General features: G+C 35.6%; 1 protein-coding gene across 1 annotated transcript in view; it reads left to right on the top strand.

The window, feature by feature from the left end:
* The window catches only part of NAV3 (neuron navigator 3), an 858619-nt gene that overhangs the window by 225354 nt on the left and 605343 nt on the right, over positions 1-27922 (top strand). The window contains exon 2 of the mRNA XM_082739652.1: positions 24361-24768. Within this exon, the coding sequence (XP_082595778.1) occupies positions 24697-24768 (72 nt within the window). The 5' untranslated portion in view covers positions 24361-24696. The remainder of the gene's footprint in view (positions 1-24360; positions 24769-27922) is intronic.

Below are 27922 nucleotides of genomic sequence, written 5' to 3'. Positions count from 1 at the left end.
ATACTCCACAATACACATTTGTCCCAAGTACAAATATGACATTTTCCAAGGTAGACTGTGTTGGTGATAACTTAAATTTCAATTGATTTCAAAAGAATTCAGATTATAAAAGGATGAAGTTAGAAATCAATAACAGAAAGATCACTGGAAAATTTTCAAACTTGTGAAAATTAACACACTTAAAAAAAAACAGTTTCAAAGAAGAAATTAAAAAGTAAATTTGAAAATATTTAGAGACAAATGAAAATGAAATACAACATGCCAAATTTTATGGAATGCAGCAAAAATTCTAAGGGGAAATTTTATAACTATAAATGTATACATTAAAAATAAGAAATATCTCAAACTAAATCTAATTTCACAAAATAAGGATGTATGAAAAAGAACAAGCTAAACTCAAAACTAGCAGAAGGAATGAAACAATAACGATTGGAACAGAGATAGAGAATAGAAAAACAAAAGAGAAATCAATAAAACAAAAAGTTGATTCTTTGAAAAGATCAACAAAATTGGCATTTAGCTAGGTAGGACTTAAGGGGAGCAAAAAGAAAACTCAGGTTACTGAAGTCAGAAATCTAAGTCGGGGGAACCTCGGTGGCTCAGTGAGTTGAGCCTCTGCCTTTGGCTCAGGTCATGATCTCAGGGTCCTGGGATCAAGCTCTGTGTCGGGCTGTCTGCTCGGCAGAGGGCCTGCTGCTTCTCTCTCTCTCTCTCTCTCTCTCTCTGCCTCTCTGCCTACTTGTGATCTCTCTTTCTCTCTCTCTGTCAAATAAATAAATAAATAAATAAAATCTTAAAAAAAAAAGAAATATAAGTGGGGCCATTACCACCAGTTCTATAGCCATGTAAAGAAAAGATTATAAGAAAGTGCTATGAGCAGTTGTACAGAAAGAAATTGGATAATCTTATTGAAATGAGCAAATACCTAGAAACATAAAAATCTACCAAGATTAAGTCACAAAGAAATGGAAAATCTAAATAGACCTATGACTAGTACGGAAATTGAGTAAGTAACCAGAAGTTTCCCAACAAAGAAAAGCTTGATGGCTTCACTGGAGAATTCTTTGAAGCATTTAAAGAAGAAATAATACTAATCATTCTCAGACTTCAAATAATCGAAGAGGAGGAAACATTTCACTTATTCTGTGAGGGCAGCATTGTCCTTATATCAAAACCAGACAAAGATACTACAAAACTGTAGACTAGTATCCCATATGAACATTCATGAAAAAATCTTAAAAAAAACCCACCCAAAATAACCCCCAAATTCCCCAAACACGTAGCAAACTGGATTTAGTGTATTAAAAAGGACTATATACCATGACTAAGTGGGATTTATTCTCAGAATGGAAGAGTGCTTCAACATGAAAATTGGTTGGTGTAATATGCCACCTCAGCAGAAGGAAGGATAAAATCTACATGATGATCTCAACTGATGCCGAAAAAAGCATTGGTAAAAAGTCAACAAACTAGGAATAGAAGGAAACTACCTCAAATAATAAAAGCTATCTATGAAAAACCCATAGCTGACATCATACTCGATGAGAAAAGACTGAAAATTTGCTCTAGGCTCAGGAACAAAGTAATGATGCCTTTTTTATCACTTTAAATATACTACTGGAAAATGTAGTCAGAGCAAATAAGAAGAAAAATAAATAAAGAGCATCAAAATTGGAAAGTAAGAAGTAAAATTATCTGTTTACAGATGATATGATCTTATACACAGAAAACTCTAAAGATTACACTCACACACCTGTTAGAACTAAATGAATTCAGCAAAGTAATAGGATATGAAACACAAAAATCAGTTGTACTTATATTCATGAACAATCTGAAAAGGAAATCACAATGTCCCATTTATAATAGTATCAAAAAGAATAAAGTACTTACAGATTAACTTAATCAAATTGGTGAAAGACACAAAGAAAACTACAAATCATTGCTGAAAGAAACTAAAGAGGATATAAATGAAACATCTCATGTTAATGGTTTGGATAACTTAATTTTTTTTAAATTAAATTTATTTATTTTAAGCATAACAGTATTCATTATTTTTGCACCACACCCAATGCTCCATGCAATCTGTGCCCTCTATAATACCCACCACCTGGTACCCCAACCTCCCACCCCCCCACCACTTCATTCCCCTCAGATTGTTTTTCAGAGTTCATAGTCTCTCATGGTTCACCTCCCCTTCCAATTTCCCCCAACTCCCTTCTCCTCTCCAACTCCCCATGTTCTCCATGATATTTGTTATGCTCCACAAGTAAGTGAAACCATCATCAAGACAGCATGATACTGGCACAAAAACAGGCACATAGATCAATGGAACAGAATAGAGAGCCCAGAAATAGACCCTCAACTCTACTGTCAACTCATCTTCGACAAAGCAGGAAAGAATATCCAATGGAAAAAAGACAGCCTCTTCAATAAATGGTGCTGGGAAAATTGGACAGCCACATGCAGAAAAATGAAATTGGACCATTTCCTTACACCACACACAAAAATAGACTCAAAATGGATCAAGGACCTCAATGTGTTCCATCAAAATCCTTGAGGAGAACACAGGCAGCAACCTCTTCGACCTCAGCTGCAGCAACATCTTCCAAGGAACAACGCAAAAGGCAAGGGAAGCAAGGGCAAAAATGAACTATTGGGATTTCATCAAGATCAAAAGCTTTTGCACAGCAAAGGAAACAGTGAACAAAATCAAAAGACAACTGACATAATGGGAGAAGATATTTGCAAACGACATATCAGATAAAGGACTAGTGTCCAGAATCTATAAAGAACTTAGCAAACTCAACACTCAAAGAACAAATAATCCAATCAAGAAATGGGCAGAGGACATGAACAGACATTTCTGCAAAGAAGACATCCAGATGGCCAACAGACACATGAAAAAGTGCTCCATATCACTCGGCATCAGGGAAATACAAATCAAAACCACAATGAGATATCACCTCACACCAGTCAGAATGGCTAAAATCAACAAGTCAGGAAATGACAGATGCTGGCGAGGATGTGGAGAAAGGGGAACCCTCCTACACTGTTGGTGGGAATGCAAGCTGGTGCAGCCACTCTGGAAAACAGCATGGAGGTTCCTCAAAATGTTGAAAATAGAACTGCCCTATGACCCAGCAATTGCACTATTGGGAATTTACCCTAAAGATACAAACGTAGTGATCCAAAGGGGCTAGTGCACCCGAATGTTTATAGCAGCAATGTCCACAATAGCCAAACTATGGAAAGAACCTAGATGTCCATCAACAGATGAATGGATCAAGAAGATGTGGTATATATACACAATGGAATACTATGCAGCCATCAAAAGAAATGAAATCTTGCCATTTGCGACAACATGGATGGAACTAGAGCGTATCATGCTTAGTGAAATAAGTCAAGCAGAGAAAGACAACTATCATATGATCTCCCTGATGTGAGGAAGTGGTGATGCAACATGGGGGCTTAAGTGGGTGGGAGAAGAATAAATGAAACAAGATGGGATGGGAGGGAGACAAACCATAAGTGACTCTTAATCTCACAAAACAAACTGAGGGTTGCTGGGGGAGGGGGTTTGGGAGAAGGGGGTGGGATTATGGACATTGGGGAGGGTATGATGTGCTTTAGTGAGTGTTGTGAAGTGTGTAAACCTGGTGATTCACAGACCTGTACCCCTGGGGATAAAAATATATGTTTATTAAAAAAAAAAAAAAGAAGAAGGGAATCTTTCTGCCCTTCAACAGACGAATGGATAAGGAAAATGTGGTCCATGTACATTATGGAGTATTATGCCTCCATCAGAAAGGATGAATATCCAACTTTTGTAGCAACATGGATGGGACTGGAAAAGATTATGCTGAGTGAAATAAGTCAAGCAGAGAGAGTCAATTATCATATGTATAACTTAATTTTTTAAAGAGGATTTATTTATTTGAGGGAAAGAAGTGGGGAGGGGCAAAGAGAGAGAGGATCTACAGCAGATTCTGCACTGAGCACTGAGCCTGATGTGGTGTTCAATCTCAAGACCCTCACTAGGGTTATGGTCATGACCAGAGCCAAAACCAAGAGACAGTTGCTCAACCAACTGCACCACCCAGGCTCCCCTGGACAACTGAATATCGTTAAAGTGTTAATACTAACAAAACCCATATACAGATCTAGTGCAATCTGTATCAAAATCCCAATGACTTTATTTTTCCCTAGAAAATCTACCCTAAAATTCATGCAGAATCTCAAGGGGCTCTAAATAGCCAAAATAATCTTCAAAAAGAACAAAACTGAAGAATTTCTACTTCCTGATTTCAGTATTTTTCAAAGGTACAGGAACCAAAACTGTGGTACTGACATAGAGACAGATACATAGACCAATGGAATAGAATCGAGCCCACAAATAAATTCTCACATGTATGTTCAAATGATTTATGAAAATGTGCCAAGAGCAGTCAACAGGGAAAGGACATTCTTTAACAGATGGTGCTGGAAAGTGGATATCCACATGCAAAATTATGAAATTGGACTTTTATCTAACACAATATATAAAAATTAATTCAAAACAGATCAAGAGTCTAAATGTAAGAGCTTAAATGAGAAAATCTTAGAAGAAAGCACAGGACAAAATCTTTATAACATTGTATTTGATAATGACTTTTGGATATGACACCAATGGCACCGGTTACTAAAGGAAAAATAGACAAATTGGACTTCATGAAAAATGTCAAACATTTCAAAAGATACTCTAAACAGTAAAAAGGCAACTCACAGCATACGTTAAAATATTTGTTAATCGGGTATCTAGTAAGAGATTAATGCCAGAATATATAGATAAATTCTAAACCTCAGCAACAAAATAAGCAGATTAAAAGATGACCAAAGGACTTGATTAGATGTATCTCCAAAGAAGGTACAGAAGTGGCCAACAAGCACATGAAAAGATGTTCATCATCACTAGTCATTTAGGGAAATGTAAATCAAAAGCACAATGAGATACCACTTTTATACCCATTAGCATGACTGCTATTAAAAACAAATAGAAGGGGCACTCATTGGGTTGGGCATCTGCCTACGGCTCCGGTCATGATCTCAGGGTCCTGAGATCGAGTTCTGTGTCAGACTCTGCTTGGTGGAGAGCCTGCTTCCCCCTCTCTCTCCACCTGCCTCTCTGCCTACTTGTGATTTCTCTGTGTGTCAAATAAATAAATAAAATCTTAAAAAAAAAAACAAATAGAAGACAGATGTTGGTGAGGATGTGGAAAATTGGAACTTTTGCGTTCTCTTGATGGAAATGTAAAATTGCATAACTGCTGTAGAAAACAAAATGGAGGTTCCTCAAAAAATGAAAAAGTTATCATAGGATTTTGCAATTCCACTTCTGGGTGCACCCCAAATAATTGAAACCAGGATCTCAAAGAGGTATCTATCTGTATAGTCATGTTCATAGCATCATTCACTATAGCTAAAATAGAAACAACCGTATTGTTTATTAACAGTTGAATGAATAAAATGTACCATACATACAATGGAGTATTATTTAGCCTTTAAAAGGAAATAGATTCTGCATACTCTTACCTGGATAAACCTTAAGCATATTATCCTAAGTGAATAAATCAGTCACAAAAAGACAATTACTGTATGATTCTAAACTTATATGAAGTACTTAGAGTAATTAAAAACATAAAGGGTGTTACCAACGCCTGGGAGCAAATGGAAAATAGTGAATTATTTAATAGATACAGAGTTTCAGTTTTACAGGTAAAAGAGCCATGGGGATGGAAATGCAAACAGAACTAATGGAGAAATTTAAAGGAAATAGGTGCCAACTTGATGGAGTTTCTAGGTCAAAACAAGACCAATTTGAACAAGACAATAAATAATGAGAATGTTGGAGTATAGCTCATAGAATACAGCAAATATCCATACTGATATAAATAAATTACTGAATACATAGCTCCTGAAGTAGAGATAGCTTTTTCAGTAAGCCTTTTCTTAATCCCTTTAAGACCATTTTTAGGGAAGTCTGTGTATTTTTAGTGACATAGATAAAACATTTGTCTAAAAGTAGGGCAACTTGTTCAACAGGAGTCCTATATTCCAACTTTATCTGATTAAACTGCCATTAAGAAATGAAATATCAATTAAGTATTGGCATGAGAAATTGAATGTTTAAAAGTAACAGGTAAATCCCTCATAAATAAGATGGGGGAATAAAGGATAAAGAACAAAAGTTCATTAGCTGGGGTGGAACAGCTCAAAACTTTTATAGGAAGCAAGTCTTGAGGGAAGATGTGTAACTAAGAGATTTACATGCAAAGATTTGGGTTTATAATTAACATGCCCTAAGTAGCTATGAGCAAATTATTTTGAGTTAGAGAATCATAGAAATTTAGTTGTCCTTTGGGGTTCTTATTTTACAGAGGAAGAACCTGAAAATATGATGGAAACAGTGGGCTTAAATTAAAACTGTTATGCTATTATATTGTTAATCATGCAGTAATTTGTTGTTTGAAGAAGGTATTTTAGTGAGATAATGGGTAGGAAAATGCCTTTGAAATTAGAATATGATATATGAAATTGGTTCATAAGTTAAAAAAAATCACTTGTTCTGAGCATGAGGGTTCCTTTCCCTCCCTATCCTCACCAACACTTGTTATTTCCTGTTGTTTTGATTTTAGCTATTCTGGCAGGTGTAAGGTGATATCTTATTGTGATTTTGGTTTGCATTTCCCTGGTGATGTTGAGCATGTTTTTATGTGTCTATTGTCTGTCTGTGTGCCTTCCTTGGAAAAATATCTATTTGGGTCCTTTGCCCATTTTTAATTCAGATTATTTGTTTTTGTGTGCGTGTGTGTTAAGATGTGAAATTTCTTTGTATATTTTGAATATTAACCCCTTATTAGATATATCAGTTGAAAATATCCCTTCCATTTAGTAGATTGCCTTTTTGTTATTACTGATGGTTACTTTCCTTATGTAAAAGCTTTTTATCTTGGTGTAGTCCTGATAGTTTAATTTCGCCCTATTGGTGGAAATGCAAATCAGTATATCCACTGTAGAAAACAGTATGGAGGTTCCTCAAAAAAAAAAAAAAAGAAAGAAAAGAAAAGAAAAAAAAAGACAACCTCTGGACATTAGCTCAGTTCATGATTTCACGGTTGTGAGATCAAGCCCTGCATCAGGTTCTATTCTGGGCTCCATGCTGGGCATGGAGCTTGCTTAAGATTCTTTTTTGCCCTCTTTCTCTGCCCCTCACCCTTTTCTGTCCCCCTGTCTAAAAAAACTACAGACACCATATGATCCACTAATTCCACTAGTGGGTATTTACCCAAAGATAAAAACACAAATTTAAAAAGATAAATGCGCCCCTTTGTTTATTGTAGCATTGTTTACAGTAGTGAAGATGTGGAGCCAACCCAAGTATTTATCCATAAATGAATGGATAAAGAAGATGTGGTATATATATATATATAGTGGAATATTATTCAACCATAAAAGGATGAGGTCTTGGTATTTATAGCAACATGGATGGACCTAAAGGATTTAATGCTAAGTGAAATCAGTCAGCCGGAGACAAACAAATACCATATAATTTCACTCATGTGGAATTTAAGAAGCTATCTTAAAACAAACAAAAATAGGAAGACAAAAGACAGAATCTTAACTACAGAGAACAAAGTGATGGTTGCCAGCAGGGGTAAGGGGTGAAATAGATAATGCAGATCAAGGGTACATTAAGCTTGAGTACTGAGTAATGTATAGAATTGTTGAATCATTATATTGTACTGAAATTAATATAACAGTGTATGTTTAATTAGCTGCTCCCTGTCTCCCCCCAAAACAATAAAAAACAAAAATCAATTGGTATTTTATATCTGCAAGTTATTATTACTACCTTTCTTTCACTCATCTAACAAATATTCCCTGGAGACCCACTGTTCTGGAGGAAAGTAAAATTTTAAAGCCATACTTTTCTTTTCCCTTTCTTTCTTTCTTTTTTTTTTTTTAAATTGAAATTTAATTGATATACAATGTTACAGGTTAGTCTCAGGTGTACAATATAGTGATCCAATAACTCTATACAGTGTTCACCACAAGCATAGCTACCATCTGTCACCATACAATAAAAGCACACTATTTTTAAAGTTTTTATTTAAACTTCATTTAGTTAAAATACAGTGTAATACTAGTCTCAGGTATAGAGTACAGTGATTCAACACTTCCATACATCACCCAGTGCTCATCACAACTGCCCTCCTTAATCTGTATCACCTATTTTACCCATCTTATGATGGTTACCCTTATGGTAACCATCAGTTTGTTCTGTGTAGTTAAGAGTCTATTTCTTGGTTTGTCTCTCTCTCTCTCCCTCCTTCTCTCTCCTCTCTGTCTCCTTTTTTCCTCATTTGCTTTTCCCCTTAAGTTCCACATGTCAGTGAAATCATATGGTATCTGTCTTTTTCTGACTTACTTTACTTAGCATAATACTCTCTGGCTCTGTCCATGTCATTACAAATGGGAAGATAGCATTCTTTTTTATTGTTGAGTAATATTCCATTGTGCGTGTGTGTGTGTGTGTGTGTGTGTGTGTATTGTGTAGTATATATCTATGTCTATGTATGTATCTTTACATAACCATAATTCAGTGGACATTGGCTTGTTTCCTTAATATGGCTATTATAGATAATGTTGTCATAAATAGGGTGCATGTATCCCTGAGTTATTATGTTTATATTCTTTGGGTAAATACCTAGTAGTGTGATTGCTAGATTGTAGGGTAGTCCTATTTTTAACTTTCTGAAGAACCTCCATAATGTTTTCCAGAGTAGCTGCACCAGGTTGCATTTCTACTAATAGTGCAAGAGAGTTTCCCTTTCTCTACATCCTTGTCAATATCTGTTCTTTCTTGTGTTGTTGATTAAGCTGTTCTGACATTTATAAAGTGATCTCTCATTGTAGGTGAATCTCATTTCTTCTATTTTTTTATTGGATTACTCATTTTTTGGAGTGTTGAGTTTTATAAGTTGTTTATATATTGTGGATACTAACCCTTTATGAATATTTATTTGCATGTATTTTCTCCCATTCTGTTGGTTGAATAAAAGCACCATTTTAATTCAGAATCAAGCTATCTCCTTCCACCATTTACAACCAGATGAACTTTGGTAGCTTATTTGACCTTCGTATACCTTACTGTAAATGAAAGAGAATGAAAGTCTCAAATTCACAGGTTTTCAATGAACATGGTACTGAGCATGGCTTATAGAAAGTGCTGTGTATTTAAGCTATTATAAGCTGTAGTTCATTTGAAAGAAGAGTGTAAGGCTGAAGAGTAACTCTAGTACTGATAGCAACAGTACCTAAATGATCATCGTTGAAGCTGAGTTTCAATCCAATAGAATTCACATTTCTTCCTTTAAGCTCAATATGTATTTTTAGGTCCTGGAAGAACTAACTAGTCCTTACAAGCAAATCAAGGAATTATTTTTATTGACAGGCTGAAGAGATTTTCTGTACTATTCCTAAATAAATTGAGTGAGAAATTGCCTTTATGAAAGCCCATCAAAAGAAAATGTATATAGCATCTTAATATAGCCATTTTTTAAATTAATCAAAAAATGGTACTGCCAGGGCATCTGGGTGGCTCAGTGGGTTAAAGCCTCTGCCTTCAGCTCAGGTCATGATCCCAGGGTCCTGGGATCGAGCCCCGCGTCGGGCTGTCTGCTCCACGGAGAGCCTGCTTCCTCCTCTCTCTCTCTCTCTCTCTCTCTGCCTGCCTCTCTGCCTACTTGTGATCTCTGTCTGTCAAATAAATAAACAAAATCTTAAAAAAAAAATGGTACTGCCATGTGAACTAATGTTGCTGAATCATTTATGTAGATAAAATATATATTTGTATGTGTGTTTTTATATGTGTGTGCACACATTTTTTTAAAGTAAACTCTATGCTCGAAGAGGGACTTGAACTCATGACCCCATGATCAAGAGTCATATGCTCTACTGACTGAGCCAGCCAGGCACCCATCATATTTGTATTTTAATGCAGAGCTAGGCAGATATTTCTGCAGGATTTCCTGTTTGTAGTTTAATTGAATAAGATATGCTATCCATTGGAACCAATATTTTCCCCCAGAGAATAGCATCAAGGACACCTGTTTTGAGTTGTTCTTTTTAAATTTTGTTTTATTTTAAAATTATATCATGCTATCTACCTTCTATAATTTGACTGTGAGGTTAAAGCTCTGCCATTGAATAAAGAAAGTGATGGCTTCGGGGCGCCTGGGTGGCTCAGTGGGTTGAGCCGCTGCCTTCGGCTCGGGTCGTGATCTCAGGGTCCTGTGATTGAGTCCCACGTCGGGCTCTCTGCTCAGCAGGGAGCCTGCTTCCTTCTCTCTCTCTCTGCCTGCCTCTCTGTCTACTTGTGATTTCTCTCTGCCAAATAAATAAATAAAATCTTAAAAAAAAAAAAAAGTGATGGCTTCATTCCTTGTGAGTGGTAGATCTTTTTTTTTTTTTTTTTTTAAGATTAATTATATTTGTTTAGAGCAAGGGTGGAAGCATGCATGCAAGCAAGGGGAGAGGCAATGGGAGAGAGAGAGAATCCCAAGCATTACCTAACCTGAATTAATTATACATAGCGGGGAGTGAGGGATAGAAAAGGTGAGGATGCTCCTTTCACGTGGGGGGAACCATGTAAATAGCTACCTTTCACAGCAAGAAAACTAGAAAACATTTTAAAGCTGTTTTTTTAGCTCAACAAGTCTCAGTATATTTACTTCTATGATTATCTAGAAAAAAAATGCCTATTTGCTGTTATAACAAGAAACAGCCATATGTTTCACATCTCCCTTATAGGCGCCTGTATTCTGTAAATAACCAAGTCCATGTACAGACTAAATGTAAGAAACTGCTCAAATAAAAAGTGTGATTAAAATGACATAATAAGGCACTAAATTTTTGTAAACATGCATCATAAGTTTATGCACATAATGTGTGCCTTATCATCTGGGTTGTGACCTGAATTACTGGAATTATTGTGTACATATGTATGTTTTCCCCTTCTCTTCAAGGCTTAGAAACTCCATGTCAGAACTATTACTGAAGATTGAATTGATGTCAGCCAGGAAACTGTAATTTCCTGTCACTTGGCCTTGAATTAATACATTGAGTTTTCAGACAGTAAGCGAATTTAACTAAAAGACACAAGTTTTTTTTTTTTTTATTTCTACTTATCGTTTGTACCTAAGAATATGAATGCTTTATACTGTTTCATCTCCATTACACATACATTAATTGACTCAGAATGATATTCAACCCTCCTTGTGTACTTTTATCTTGAACTAATCAAGTCCAAACTGTCTCCTGAAAACCCATGTATGTTGTTTTAAATGTGGGCTGCAGAGCCAATTTATCTGATAAAGCAAATAACCTACCATTTCCAGTACAGCAATGAAGCGAGCAGCCATGTTGCAAGGAACATAATGTTTTCCCCTGCTGTTTTTATTAGTTCTGCATATCTCAAGTGAGAAAGATGGAATTTTATAAGAATTTAGTTGGTGAAGTACGATGCATGGCAGTTAATTTTTCTTTAAGTACTTTCCCCAAATATTTGTTATACAGCAGAGAAGCTTGTTTTGTCTTACATAATTGGGTTGCAGTTTTCTGCAAACCCACAAAATTTGTGTTCTACTAGCCTTGACTTTCTGGTTGCCAGTTTCACTATGATGTTGCAAAAGGGGACTGATTTATTTGTGGGGCATTTATGGGGTAACTGGTAGCATGAGGTGTCTGTTTAATTGTGTGTAGCTAAATCAAGTAGGGCAGAAAGATTTCCTGAAGTTAACTTGATGGAACCCTCAGATGAAGGGATGAACTGGGAACTCAGCTTAGGCGTTGGGGCCAGGGTAGAACCTTAGGCATATTTTTTCTTTCTGGTCCAGGAACGATCCCTGACACATAGGAAGCTCTGAGAAAGGAAAAAAAAAAAGTGTTGTTAAGGGAAGGATACCAAAGAAGAGTCCATTTTTTCATGATAAGGGATTTGAGCTAACATGGTGGCTAAGTCAGGCGTGTTTCAAGGCTGCTGATGTGGTGACTGTAACTGTCAGCAGGAAATCCAGGAATAATTTTTCCTTGACCTGAACTGTAGCAATGCATTGAAATTAGTGATCATTTGATCATTCTCCCCCTTCATCCCATAAATGTCAGCAGCTACTCTTGCAACAACCGAAAAGAGTCCCTGTCCCCTGGCACATTATCCAATGTCACTTATGAGGGGTTTAGCCCTGCAGAAACCCACTGGCTAGAGTCCCATAGTTAGTTTTTGGGTGATGGACTCATCTATTACAAGTATTTTTATATTCTACAACTCCTTCTTTTTAAACATTTATTTTTATTGTTGGGAAAAGCAGAATGATATAATAATGATTAACTTCTGGGTACTCAACATCCAACTTTACCATATTTTAATATTTTGCTTTAGACATTTTCTGAAGACGTGGAATACTGCATCATGATTAAGGCTTCCTCTGCAATCGTCTCCAATCTTATTTCCATGTCCTCACCTCAGAAAAAACCCTGCTAACCTGATTTTGGATTCATTACTTCTTACATGTTTTTATGCTTTTACCATACTCGCATGTATTTCTGAATGGTATTTAGTACTTCTTTATACGTTTAAACTACTTAAAAATGATATCACACTCCATTCTTGCATAACTTCCTTATTTGTTAAGTAATTATGCTATCAATATTTGTTTAGGTGGATGTGTAGGACTTTAGTTCATTCATTTTAAATGCTATAAACCATGTCCTTATACAGATATAAGCCACAATTTATCTAATTTCTGAGGCTGGATATTTGGATTACTTGAAATTTTTTGACCAATCCTAAGGATGCAATAATGAGCATTCCTATACACATCTTTTAATGTATGGATTTGCTTAGGAATTCAATTGATGTGTAAATAGTCTGCCGGCATTTAATTTTACTAGATTTTACAAGGTTCCAGCAGAGCAGGTACACACCCACCAGCAATTCATGGAAGTTTTTGAATGATCACATCTCTTCCATCAGTTGCTATCAGTAGCATTTAAAATGTTTTTAACACTGTATTAGGTAGGATATAGTATTTTTTTTTTAAAAAAATGTATTTTCTCAATTCCTACTTTTCATATGCTCATTGGCCATTCCTATTTCCTCTTGAAGGAATTGCCTATTCATATACTTGGGCTCCTTTTTCTGCTGGGTCATTTGTCATCTTTGTTTTTATTTATTTTTATTAAGAATTTTGGTTTTAATTTGTACACACACTTATAGGTATATATATGTATGCTGTAAATATACTGATGTTTATCAAAATATTTAACATTTTTTTGAGTCAAAGTATTATAGTACTTTTCCAATATTTTTACAGTGGTAAAGTCCTTTATTGTAGGCAACACTGGAGTCTTTGGTCTGGGATACAGCAGTGGAAAGGCAAGTGGAACTTCTGACCACAAGAGCCTTTTTACTGGAACAACTCCTTAACCTTTTCCATTGTGCCTGGATCCTTTTCTTTGCACTTTAGAAATACTGATTTAGCCATATAAAGAATATTTAACAATTCAATATCAGAATTTAAAAGTTGGACAATGACCATTCACCTCTAATACTTAAAATTCCAAAAGCAATTTTCGGTAATTTTAATGGTTTCTGGTGGTGTGATTTGTTACTTTGTCAGTGTTTACCACAGCAATTGTTGGCTATTTTACATTCTCATGGACTTGAATAGAGGTCACAGAGCCTGGGAAAACTATGTGAAATAAAGCAAACCTTCTTATTTTTTTATTTGTAAAAATGAAGAGTCCAGAAAGCTTGAATTAGGATATTGAGTTCAAGATAATGAAAAATTCCATTGTTGAATTGGACTTTATTTTGGTCAGTTACATGAATTGGGACCTGTAAGCACTACCATCCCCTTCCTGGAGCGAAAGAATGAGCTATTGCTATTTGCAATTACACAGATGAATCCTCCAGATTTAATGCTAAAAAAAGAAGAATCAACATGATTTATGATTCCACTTAAGATATTTTAAGGACAGATAAATCTTCAGTGATAAAACAGAGGAGTGGTTACCTATTAAGGAAGGGAAGAATGAAGGGATCTTCTGGAGTTCTGGAAATGTTCTGTATCTTCATGTAGGTGGTGATTAACTTACTGTATCATATGCTGTACACTTAAGATTTTTGTACTTTAGGGGCACCTGGGTGGCTCATGGGTTAAAGCCTCTGCCTTTGGCTCAGGTGATGATCTCTGGGTCCTGGGATCGAGCCCCGGCATCAGGCTCTCTGCTCAGTGGGAAGTCTGCTTCTCTGGCTGCCCCTCTACCCACTCATGCTTGCACACACAGTCTCTCTCTCCCTGAAATAAATAAAATCTCAAAAAAATAAAATAAATTCAGAAAAAGGTTTTTTTCTTTCTAAACGATATATATGTTTTTTGTTAGAATGAAAGAATTTTCGTATAAGCTTTTTAGGCTTACAGATTTTTGGTTAGAGTTGTGTGTGTGTGTGTGTGTGTGTGTGTGTGTGTGGTCAGCTCATATTTTTTTTCAGAATCACATGAATCCTTTAATGAATGATTAACACCCTCTATGTGTTGTGTTATAATTTGGGGATTCTAAGAAAGTATATCAGGGCTGACGGACAAGTAAGTATGTGTGAAAGCAAGGAGGGGTGGATATTTAGTCCCTCCCAGAATATTGGGGAAGAAGGGCCTGGCTTGTCTATGGTGGAGTTAGGGACATAAAATGAAACCTTCTGAAGACATAGCTTTGTGGAGAGTTGTTTTTTTTTTTTTTTTAAAGATTTTATTTTATTTATTTGACAGAGAGAGATCACAAGTAGGCAGAGAGAGAGAGGAGGAAATAGGCTCCCTGCTGAGCAGAGAGCCCGATGCGGGACTCGATTCCAGGACCCTGAGATCATGACCTGAGCCGAAGGCAGTGGCTTAACCCACTGAGCCACCCAGGCGCTCCTGTGGAGAGTTTTTAAGGATAAGTAAGACTTTGGCAAGTGGATTAGGTAGCCCTTATAGATACATTAGTCCTAAAGGTGTGAAATGATATTTTGTCCTCAGGGACTCTGAGGTTTTTGGTATAACTACAAAAAAGTGTTGTAATTATTAATTTCACTAATACATGAAATTAGAAAGTTAAAAAGAGTCATGATCTGGAGAGTGTTGAAGGACATGCTAAGGAATTTTGATTTTGATTTTCTCTTTACTTTTAGGTGTTAGGGACCCATTGATTTTACTTAAGTGTTGTGATCAGGTTTGCATTTGGGAAATAATTCTGGCAGTATTATCAAGATAGTTTGGATCTTCCCCCTGGAGTTCTTCCCTTTGTGCTTTTCTTACTCTTTATAACGCCTGTGTATGGTCTCCTTTGCAGACTGGTGTTTCCTAAGTCTAAATCTGTTCCAAACATCTCTCCTGTTTCTTCAAACTTGTTAGTAGAATTAATTGTTTCTCTGTCCCTGGATGCAAATTTGGGTTGCTTCTTGTCACTTTAGGTGACAAAAAAATTTCCATTTACAATTTAGAATATTTATTCCAATATATTTATAAATTCATTTTTATTCAAAAGCTTCTTCCCCTTCACCCAAATCCAAACTGGCTGTTAGTGCCCTTTACTACTACATTCCCGTTATTTGGAAAGAACACTTTTCACCTCCTCCCCCCACTCACTGGGGTCTCTGTAGGGAAGATGGGGAACAGGGGAGAGGTACAGAGGTAGAAGTTTTGTTATTGGCTGTTACTATGGTAAGAAGGCTTCATTCTCTAGGCCTGGGGACTATTTAAACTGACTCTCTCTTTGTTATTTTGCCTGATATTTGAGGATTTCACTATGGAGTCCATTTGATCTTATGTCCCCTGACCTGAGTAATGATATCTTCTTGAACTGGACATTTCAGATCTCTCCTTAGCTCCCTTCCCAGTGGTACCTACAGCTTCCTCCTGCAGGAATTCTCTTACCTTGGCAAATTACTCTTTCAAGCAGAGTCCCTTTTATAAATGAATTCAGGCAAACATTCCTACCACAAATTCCATATCTCGTTCCTAAGGTTTACACGTCTTTGATCTGCATTCAGAGAAGACTGTAATTTACTGTCCAGATGATCTCTTTAGCCTGACACCACAGGTCCCTTTACCTTGCTCAGGTACTGGGCTTCATGAGTACATTTTCTGACATTTGACAGACCATGTAATGGTTAAAGGTTGACATTGTTCGTGGGCAAAATTCTATGCTGTAATCAAACAGCTGGTCCATGACCTTAAAAAAGAATGATGCCCTTGAGTAACAGATCCCATCAGTCTAACTTAGATACTTACTTATTGCTTATTGGAGAGACCATTAATGGGACTACTAAAGAAAAGTTGTATCAGAATTTTTTCTCAGCTTATTTTTTTTTATCACAAGACTTATTAGATATCAAGAAAACTGCACAGAATGTAAATTAACAGTTCACTGAATCATTACAAAGCTAGCATCCAAGTCGTGCCCACCCAAGTCACAAAATGGAATATTGACAGCATTCCAATTAAATTCCATCCAAAACACTTTCTGTCCCAGAGTGCCCTGGTGGCACAGTCATTTGAGAGTCTGACTCTTGGTTTCAGCTCAGGTTGTGATCTCTGGGTGGTGGGATCGAGCCCTGAGCCCTATGTTGACTCCTCACTAAGCTTAGAATCTGCTTGTGTTTCTTCTCCCTCTCCTGCATCTCTCCACTGTGCTTGTACTCATCTCTCTCTCTCTCAAATAAATAAATAAATAAATAAATAAATACTAAAAAAAAAAACCCTTTCTGTCCCCTTCCCACCAAAGGTAACCACTATCCTGACTTACAATACCATAGTTATACATATTTTTTGAACTTACATAAGTGAAATCATACAGTATAAATTCTTTTAGTTTGGGCTTCAAATTCTTAATATTTTGATAATTATATTGATATGTATCTATAGTTTACTCATTTTATTTAATGTATGTTTATCTCTTGTATAAATATACCACAATTTATTTACCCATTGTAATGGTGGACTTTTGTGTTGTTTCCATATTTTTGGTAATTCTAAAGGAAACATCTTACACATTTTTCTTGATGCACATATACATATATTTTTGAAGAGTGCAAACCTCAGAGTATGATTGCTGGGTTATAAAGTATGTATAGCCTCAAACTTTTTTTTTTTTTTTAAAGATTTTATTTATTTGTCAGAGAGAGCGAGCGAGAGCGAGCACAGGCAGACAGAGTGGAAGGCAGAGTCAGACGGAGAAGCAGGCTCCCTGCGGAGCAAGGAGCCCGATATGGGACTCGATCCCAGGACGCTGGGATCATGACCTGAGCCGAAGGCAGCTGCTTAACCAACTGAGCCACCCAGGCGTCCCTAACCTCAAACTTAATATGTTTAACAGTTACCGATTTTTGGTAAAATAAAAAGAAAAGAAAAACGGTAACTTGTTTTGCAAAATTGTTGTACCAGTTTGTACTTTGGCCATCATGTTCTTGTTTTTCCATGACTTTGCCAACAGTTGGTATTGTCATTTAAAAAATATTTTTTTACTCAGTTTTTAATTTTAATTATAGTCTAATCAATATACAGTGTTATATTAGTTTCAGGTATACAATATAGCATTTCAACAATTCTATACATTTCTCAGTGCTCATCATGATAAGTGTGCTCTTATTCCCCATCGTTTATTTCACATCTCTCCCACTATCCCTCTGGTAACCATTGGTTCTCTATAGTTAAGAGTCTGTTTATTGGTTTATTCCTCTTTCCCTTTTTTCCCTCTTTGTTCATTTGTTTTGTTTCTTAAATTTCATATATGAATGAAATCATATGGCCTTTCTCTGCTTGCTTTATTTTACATAGTATTCTACTCTCCAGCTCCATCAGTGTTGCAAATGGCAAGATTTCATTCTTTTTTATGGCTGAATAATATTCCAGTGTGTGTGTGTGTGTACACCACACACAATATATGTATCCATTCATCTATTGATAGACACTTGGGATGCTTCCAGATTTAGATATTGTAAATAATGTTGTAATAAACATAGAGGTACATACATCTTTTTGAGTTAGTATTTTTGAATTCCTTGGGTAAATACTCAGTAGTCAGATAACATCATATGGTAATTCTGTTTTAATTTTTGGAGGAACCTCATTACTATTTTCTGGAGTGTCTGCACCAATTTGTATTCCCACCAACAGTGTACAAGGGTTCCTTTTTCTCTACACCCTTGCTAATGTTCTTTTTTGTTTGTTTGTTTTGTTTTAGCTATTCTGATAGGTGTGAGGTGATATCTCAGTGTAATTTTGATTTTTATTTCCCTGATGATAAGTGATGTTGAACATATTTTCAGGTGTTTGTTGGCCATCTGCATGTCTTCTTTGGAGAAATATGTGTTCACATTTCAGCCCATTTTAAATCAGTTTATTTGTTGGTGTGTGTGTGTGTGTGTGTGTGTGTGCACGCGCACGCATGCGTTGAGTTATAGATATTTTGGATACTAGCCCTTCATTGGATAGGTCACCGGCAAATATCTTTTCCCATTCAATTGGTTGCCTTTTAGTTTTGTTGATTGTTTCCTTCACTGTGCAGAAGCTTTATATTTTGATGTGGTCCCAATAATTTATTTTTACTTTTATTTCCCGTGCCTCAGGAGACAGATCTAGAAAGATGTTGCTGTGGCTGATGTAAGAGAAAATACTGCCTGTGCTCTCTTGTAAGATTTTTATGGTTTCAGGTCTCACATTTAGGTCTTTAATCCATTTTGAGTTTATTTTTGTGTATGGTGAAGGAAAGTGGTTCAATTTTATTCTTTTGCATATTGCTGTCTGGTATTCCCAGCACAGTTTGTTGAAGAGATTTTTTTTCCTATTGTATATTCTTGCCTCTTTTTGTTTTTGCCTTTTTTTTTTTAAGATTTTACTTATTTATTTAGAGATAGATCACAAGCTGAAGGAGGGGCAAAGGGAGAGAGAGAATCTTAAGCAGACTCCATGCTGAATGGGGAGCCCCACACAGGGGCTCGATCTCATGACACTGAGAACATGACCTGGGCTAAAACTGAGAGTGGGACACTTAACTGTCTGAGCCACCTAGGTGCCTCATCATTTATTGGAGATTAATCGACAGTATAATCATGGGTTTGTTTCTGGGTTCTCTGTTCTGTTTCCTTTATCTATGTGTCTTGTTTTTGTGCCAGTACCATACTGTTTTGATTTACCTCTTTGTAGTATATCTTGAATCTGGAATGATGATATTTCCAGCTTTGTTTTTCTTTTTCAAGATTATTTTGGCTATTCAGGATCTTTTATGGTTCCAAACAAATTTTAGTATTACTTGTTCTAGTTACGTGAAAATGCTATTGATATTTTGATAGGGATTGTATTAAATGTGTAGATTGCTTTGGGTAGTATGGACATTTTACCAATATTATTAGTGTATGGAAATGCAATTAATTTCTGGGTTTTGGTTTTGTATTCTCTGATCTTATCAGATTCATTTATCAATTCTGGTAGTTTCTTAGTTGAATCTTTAGGGTTTTCTATATATACTATCATGTCAACTGCAAATACTGAAAATTTCATTTCTTTCTTCTTGATTTGGATGCCTTTTATTGCTTTTTGTTATCTGATTTCTGTGGATAGGACTTTCAGTACAATGTTGAATAAAAGTGGTGAGAGTGGACATCTTCTTCCTGATCTTAGAAGGGAAGTTTTAAGTTTTTCACCATGAAGTATGATATGGGTTTTTCATATATTGTGTTTATTATGTTGTGGTATGTTCCCTTAAGCCTACTTTGTTAGGGTGTTGTCACTTTTTAAAAAATCCCCTTGGGTAGATGAGAAGTTATAAACCTTGGTTTACATTATCATTTTCTTAATACTAATGAGGGTGTTTACTTTTTAATGTTTTTTGGTCCTTTATACATCATCTTTTTTTCTCACTTTTTATTTTTAGATAATGTTAGATACACAAAAAATGTTGGGAAATAAAGTATAGGGAGGTTTAATGTACCTAGTTTCTCCCATGGTAACACTGTGTATTACTATAGTATAGTATAGTATCAAAGCCAGGAAACTGGCATTGGTACAATTACAAGAGTTTACTTATATTTTGCCAGCTTTATATATACACATTTATATGTTTCTACAATAATCTTATTGCATGTATAGATTGATATAAACACCTCCGGAATCAAGATAGAATTATTCTTTTACTACAAGTCTTCCTTACACTAACTTTTTTAGCACACCTTTCTCCCCGTCTTTAACCCACAGCAAGCACTATTTTCTATGTCTGTTATTTTTTCTTTTTTTGGAGCACCTATTGAAATATTTTTGTATGTTTTCTTATTTTTTTTGGATGTAGTTATATGCATAATATGTATTTTTTCCTACACTATGGGTTGCATTTATATTTTCTTATTGGTGTAATCTGAGGAATAAAATTTCCTGATTTTGATACTATCTTAGTTATAATCTTTTTTCTTTACATTTAGTGCTTTTGACCTCTTGTTTCCGTTCCTTCAGGTTGTAAAAGTATTCTCCCCGTCTTGTCACAAGTACATTCACAGTCTACCTGGAATTTATTATTGATGTGAAGTAGAGGTCAAATTTCTTTACTTTTTCTTTTCTTTTCTTTCTTTCTTTTTTTTTTTTTTTTCTTACCAACAGGGATATCTACTTGAGCCAGAACTCTATTGAAAAAATTCCTGTGGCAGAATGCCTGGGTGGCTCAGTGGGTTAAGCCTCTGCCTTCAGCTCAGGTCATGATCTCAGGGTCCTAGGATCGAGCCCCACATTGGGCTCTCTGTCCAGGAGGGAGCCTGATTCCCCCTCTCTCTTTGCTCTGCCTCTCTACCTACTTGTGATCTCTGTCTGTCAAATAAATAAAATCTTAAAAAAAAATTCCTGTGGCTTTGTAAATGTAACGTTGTAATGAATCAAGTGACCCATATGTGTTAAGAGTTTGTTTCTGGGCTCTCTGTGTGCATAGTTAACTTGTCTCTACTAGTACCAGTTATATACCATTGTATTTATTGTTGGTTTATGTTTCTTAACATCTGGCAGAGCAAATAGTTGCAACTTGTTCTTCAAAAATGTCCTGGATTTTAATGGTATTTTGTTTTTCCATATATATTTTAGAAGCATCTTCTGAAGTTATAAAAATAAAACTGGGAATTTTGATTGAAAATGTACTGAGTCTGTAAATTTTTTAGGAATAAATTGGCATTTCTGCAGTATTAAATCTTACAGTTTGTGAGTGTAGCATAATCTTTTATTTAGATTTTTGTTTTTTGATGTTTTATTGCTTCATCATAAAGTCCTTACCATCTTTTATGAGATCTATTCCTAGATATTTTATATATTTAATGCCACTGTAAACAGTATCTTTCTAAAATTTTGTTTTTTGAATGTTTGCTGCTGTGATAAAGGAATATAAAGGGATGTTATATGTTAATTTTGTGTTTAGGAAACTCGCTAACTCAAATATTAATTCTAGTAATTTATCTCTTTATTCTTTAATATTCTGTATACATCGTCATAATATTTATAAATAAAAGTTGTACTTCTTCCTTTCCATTGCTTATACTGCTTGCCTGCTTACTGCTCCCTCCATTCATCTCTCTCTCATATTTTCTTATATCACTGCATGGTAGGACTTTAAGTACAATATTGAATAGAATTTATATTAGCAGGTATTTATGTGCTGTTCCTCAGCAAAAGGAAAGTCTTTAATTTTTTACCAATAAGTCTGATGTTTACTGTAGACATTTTGTGGATATGCTTTATCAGATGAAGGAATATTATTGAAGTCCTTTTCTAGTCTTTTAAGAGTTTGTGCGTGCATGGTGTGTGTGTGTGTGTGTGTGTGTGTGTGCGTGTGCGTGCGTGTGATGAATCAATGTTTAATTTGTCAAATTATATTAATGCTCCAGTAGAGATGAGCCTATCATTATTCTTCCTTATTTTGTTAATGTGGTAAATTATACTGATTGATTTTCAAATCTTAAACCAATCTTTATTCCTGGCGTAGCACCAATTCGGAATTTGTATGTGATTCATTTTAGACACTGCTGGTTTCAGTTTGTTAATGTTCCTTTAGGATTTTTGCTTCTATGTCTGACAGTGAGATTGACTTCTAATTTTCTGGATTTTAGCAAGCATCTGTAGTTCGCTTTGCAAATTCTTTTATCCTATCCTGTCCAAAATGCTTCTTTTTTGGTATTTGCTGTTTTAGATGATATAATCCTCCCTGTGCTCATGCACCCTTTGCATCACACACCCACATTCGTGTCCAATCAATTAACAATTCCATCAACTACACCTTTTAAATACCACATTACTTAGTTTTGTCATTTTTTCCATCCCATCAGTTCCTACGCTAGTTCAGTTCAGAATACTGTTGTCTCTCTCTTTGATTGTTTAAGCAATCCCCATAAGATTTTTCTGTCACAAATTTTGTTCCCTTCCATTTATCTTCCATATTGAAATTAAGATGAACTTTTAAAACCGGAAATTCTATTATGCTTTGTTTCTTCTTACACATTTTCCATGACTCCTCATTGAATTTCTGTGAACTCCTCATATTAGCCCTGTGTTCCCTCATGTCCAAACCTTGGCCCATGCTATTTTCTTTGCTGATAACATTCCAATTAATATGCAAACTAAATATACCTCTGCAGTGTATCAGAGGACTTCAAGAAAGACCACGGCTTGTCAAAATAATGGCTAGACAGGAGACAGTGTATGGAAAGGCCAAAACGTAGTTCAGGAGCTGATTTTTCAAACACTATCTACTTTATCATGTATTTTGTTCTTGGCTTGCTTGTTTTGTGGAACCTGGCAGTGATTTCTTAAAGGGAACACATCATGCTGAACCTTTGTGCTCAGCTCTTGATTGCACAGTTTATGAGTCCTGTAAAAATTGGAACCTCTCAAGTAAATAACCAGGGTGATGAGGAATTGTTGTGGGTGCTAGAAATGGTTAACCTGGCTAAGATGATACTTGAAGAATTGTCAGATAGAAGAATAAATTAATAGTATTTTAGGTATATTGGTGATTCCAAGAATGATCATCACAAAAATATAAATAATGTACAGAAGTATTTAGGAAAGCAGAATTTATATCTAAATTAGGAAGAATTGTCTAAAGACCAGAACTGCTTTGCTATGGAAGGAACTGCCTCCCAAGATACTGTTTCTTTTTGTTTAATGTATTCAAGCAGTGGTCCATCAATTATGTTAAGGGATTTTGTGTATTAGGGCAGTGGTTCCAAGACTCAGGTCATATCTAGACTAATTAAATCAGAGTCTCTGGGTATGGGATATAAGAATCAATAATTTTTGCAGCTTCCCTATGATTGCAAAATGCAGACAAGTTTGGGAAGCTCTATAGTAGAGGGAGATTTCAACTCCTCAGTGGTTTTACTGCATCAGGAGTGTCTTGAAGAGTTGGAAAAAAAAATGCACATTTTCAAGCACTACCCTGTAGTTTCTACATTAGCTGTGTTGGGTTGACACAAGGAGTCTCTATGAGTAGGCGTATTCCCAGATTATTCCATTTTCTAGCAGGGTTTGGAAACCACTAGATTATATGCATTTTTTTAAAAAAAGAGAATGACTTATGCATTCATAATTCAGCAAGGTACCTGGCAAACTCATTTATGGGATCTTTGTGGACAAAATATATAATGTGAATTGAGGCAGCTATGTGGAGGACAAAGAATGGGTTTTGGATTCAAAAGAATCTGAATTCTAATTCTAGTCTTATTACTACTTATTTATTAAACTTACAAAAAATTTACTTACCCTCTCAAACTCATCTTAAAATAGACTAACAATTTAATTTTAATTTTAAATTTTAATTTTAAATTAAATTTTAAATTTAAATAAAATTTAAATGAAGTTATTTATGAAAACTGTCAGTCTAGCATCATGTCAACATGTATTGGGCTCTTTTCTAAATTCTGTAGTTATGCGAATACTGAAATTAATGAGTAGATCCACAGAGCAAATGCACATGTTTGATGAGTGTGTATGTTTATTCTTTGTTGATTTTTAACTCTGATAACCTGTGAATCCCTGGTTTTAATACTGTGCTTTAATTCAGTTATTGTATTTGGTTTTTTAAAGACTAGAAGAGTAAAGAATATTGCCTTTCACTTGCTGTTGATTTTATGTGAAATATAATCAATGCCTAAACTTTTTTTTTCTAAATTTCACATTTTAGATAAGAATTTTTCATTATTTGTACTATAAACGATGGGGGAGAATTAACAGTGCGTATTATTTTTTTTTTAAATCACAGGTTTACAGGAACTGTATAATTATTTATTAAAATGGAAAACTGTGAAGAAAGAAAAAGATAGCAGTTGGAGTTAAAGTTCTGGATTGAATATTTTGTTTTTGAGACATCAGCATTTAAAAAAGATATGCTGATTTGGAAAGTCCTGGGAGTATATTGCAAAATTCATCTTTTCCATTCAATCAATGGACTTTTTAATCTTTCCCTGGAGTTGATGAAGTTTGGAGACAGTGTTTGATGGGAAATGTGGCATGCCAGTGTTTTCCTAGTGAATGCATCTTGGATTAGTTTGCTGCTTTTTTGAAGAGATTCCATTTTGAAAAACAAGAACCTAATGTGATGGATTTATCTTCAGAGATGAACAGACATGGGAAGAATCCAGTGAGTCACAAGCTAGAAGATCAGAAGAAGGTAAGACAATTTCCTTTTGCTTGGTCTTTTTGTTTATGCTTAGAGAGAAGTTTGTAAATTGAAAATGAATGTGCTTTAGGAAATAAACTAACATACTATTTCATGGAAGTAAATCCTACCCTATAGCCAAGCATATCTGTGGGTTTGGATTTCATTACCGGTTGGTGGTTTTGTTTCTGAAGTCTTCTGAATTCATCCATCCAGTGGGTTGGCAAAGGACTCTATGGTGTTCTCTCACTCTTGACTTTTAGAAATCCTAGTGACCTGCTGGCCTGATCTCATGGAACAGTTTTCTGAGATCCAGTGTGAGGTATGATTCATGGGGCATTGCTGGAGTAATGGAGCAAGTTGGAGCTCTCCTAAAGGAGAACACCTGCCTTGCTACCAGTAGAAGGTGCAGTTGACATTTGCAGTTCTCCAGTTTCATGTCCTTGGGGTACATCAACATAAGCTTTCTCGTTTTTACAGCTGGCCTGGAAAGAGAGTCATGAAGAAACTGTGAGCTTTGGTTTGACTCTTCATGTGTGATGTTGAAAGAACTAATGGAAAATATAAAAATAGGGCTTTACTAATATATATATATATTATGGATTTAAAGAAGTTCTGAGTGAGAAGCTGGGAATTGAGTATCGAGGTTTGCACATAAACCTCATTTTTTCTACCTTCTTAGACATTCTTACCTGCTAAACTGCTGTAGAGTGGTGAGGGTCATCAGAAGGGTCAAAGATGGTGCCCAGGAGAGGAATCCCACTCATAATGAAATATATTCTTTTTCGTAGTGCTTTCATTGACTCCATTAGAACAGGAGAGGTGTGTGGGGTCCCAGTCAGTCGCTGAAGCACAAAAGCAAGGAATAGAGAGATAATAGAAAGGATATTTTGTGTCAGACCTGGATCTAGGGGGCATGATTAAAGTTTGCTTTTACATCTGGCTTGGAAATTTGCTTACTAGTCATCTGGTAGTCCCAGGAGACAACTAGCTCTTTTGCAGTTTTGGAGGTAAGATGTTTAGAAGAGGTCATATAGACAATAGCTTGTTAATTTGCTCTGACATTTAGACCAGGGCTACTAGGAAAGGTGCTACATTGATCCTTTGCATGACTCCAAGCAAGAATGGGTGTGCTATTAATGTCCCGTTTAGTTCATTCACTGGGTTTACCTGCAGTATAAGTAAATCATGGAAATACTAAGTAATGTAAAATTCAAGATGCCTGGAATCCATTTTGACTTCAATGTGGATATAGATTTCTCAAAAGTAAATGTGTTACTAAGAATGCTGTTGGTGTTTCAAATGGGTCAGCACTTTTTTTTTCTTCTGCTGATACTAAGGGTGTTGTTCCAAAGGATATGGTAAGATCGGTTTTCCGTCCAAAGCACAGTATGCAATTTCTTAACTATGGGGAGCAATTTAATCATTTTTCTCTAGTTACAATTTTAAAATGTCCTTAACCCTGATGGATTTCTCTCTCAGATTGGAGACAAGGGAAGTGGGTAATAGGTAAGCAATTAATACCACAGAATTCTGATTTTTGAAGGCAGTCTTTCTTTACTGGAAGGGAAGTCCCTTTGCAGGTGTTATCATTTTCTTTCCTGAAAAAAAAATTTTTCTGCAAACACAGAAGGGATTGCAAGCTACAGAATGGAGTGAACTCTCTCAAAATCATTCTGAAAATTCCTTGTATGGAACTTTACACAATGATCTGTCATGATGCTTAGTTTCCCAGGCCAGTTCACAAAGGGCCATTCAGCTCATAGAGAAAAGTAATAGCGTTTAGACAAACTATGGAGAGCGATGATTCTGTTTGTGTTGGATGAGAAGATCCCCATCTCACTGAAACCTCACCTTTTAGTTGATAGGGAGGTGGGGAAGGCAGGAACATTTTCAATGAGCATTATCAAGGGGAAAATGGGATTCTAATGATTTGCTAGCTACCCAGTTGGTTTGAACATTCACACTGAGTAAGCTGGAACCTCATATTGATCAATCAATTGATCAGTACTTCAGATTCAAATTTGCTAAGTGTCAGCAGGGATATCTAGTCTCAATGACAGTTTTGTGAGTTTGTATTAAGGAGAAAAAGGAAACGTTAATATCATAAATCTTTGCAGACTAAGCTCTGGGCGCAGCCCTGCCACCACACAATTACCCGTAGAGATTATAAGACCATTCATGTAATTACTTCAAGTGTTTGTAGTCCTTCATGATGAATTAATTTAACAGGCACAGTGTTCCACATCAGAGAAATAAAATACATTTATTCCAACTCATGACTTAATCCAGAGGTGAAGCGTCTTTTTGGTGTAACTGAAAAATGTGTTCTTCTCATAATGTTTGGCATGTGGTAGCTATTTAAAGCAAGGTGAATTGAACTGGCTTCAGTACATGCTCCTGTTTTGAACAATGTGCCACTGATTTTTTTGTTCAGTTTACGAATAGCTCACTAGTTTTTGTTCTCCCCTTAAAATATATGAGTTTGTGCTTTGTATGCTCTGCTTCTGAGTAGGAACTGTTAGGTCACTGAGTGTATGAGTTTGTGAGTATGGTTCTGCTGCACACAGTGAGTCCGTGAATGTCAGGTAAGAGAGAAATTTATGGAGTGCTTACTATACCAGGTGCATGCTTGGTCCTTTCCAGTTTGTGAAGAACATATATTTCTATAAAGATAAAAGGTGCTTTTTTTACCTTTTTTATATCTCCTTAAGAGATTTGGTCCTGTAAAAATAATGATCAGTTCCTTAAAAATATATATACAATAATAAGAATATATATATATATACACATTATTTTGAATAATGTATATATATATATATACACATTATTTTGAATAATGTATATATATATATACATTATTCAAAACTGCAGAGTTCAGAAGTGTGTGTGACTTCTTGGGCTTCTTCAAAATAATACCCCATCACCTGACTAAATCTGGAAAACATACTTGAAAGTTAAAAGATATCATATCCACAAGTGCTATCTGAAGTACTCTTCATTATGGATAAACCCGAGATGTGAATCTTACAGGGGTTGAGAATACTTCTAAGAATCTCAAATTGACTTGGATTAGTGTAAGGCTGGGTGAAATTCAACTCACTTTTTGATTCCTGTGATGTTTATCAGTAGAATTTTCAGTCAAGATCGGCCCATAATCCCTGCT

Source organism: Mustela nivalis (assembly GCF_964662115.1).
Source record: "Mustela nivalis genome assembly, chromosome: 7".
Classification (NCBI taxonomy): Eukaryota; Metazoa; Chordata; class Mammalia; order Carnivora; family Mustelidae; genus Mustela; species Mustela nivalis.
The sequence above is the reverse complement of the archived record's forward strand: the minus strand, read 5'-3'. Positions and strand labels throughout refer to the sequence as shown.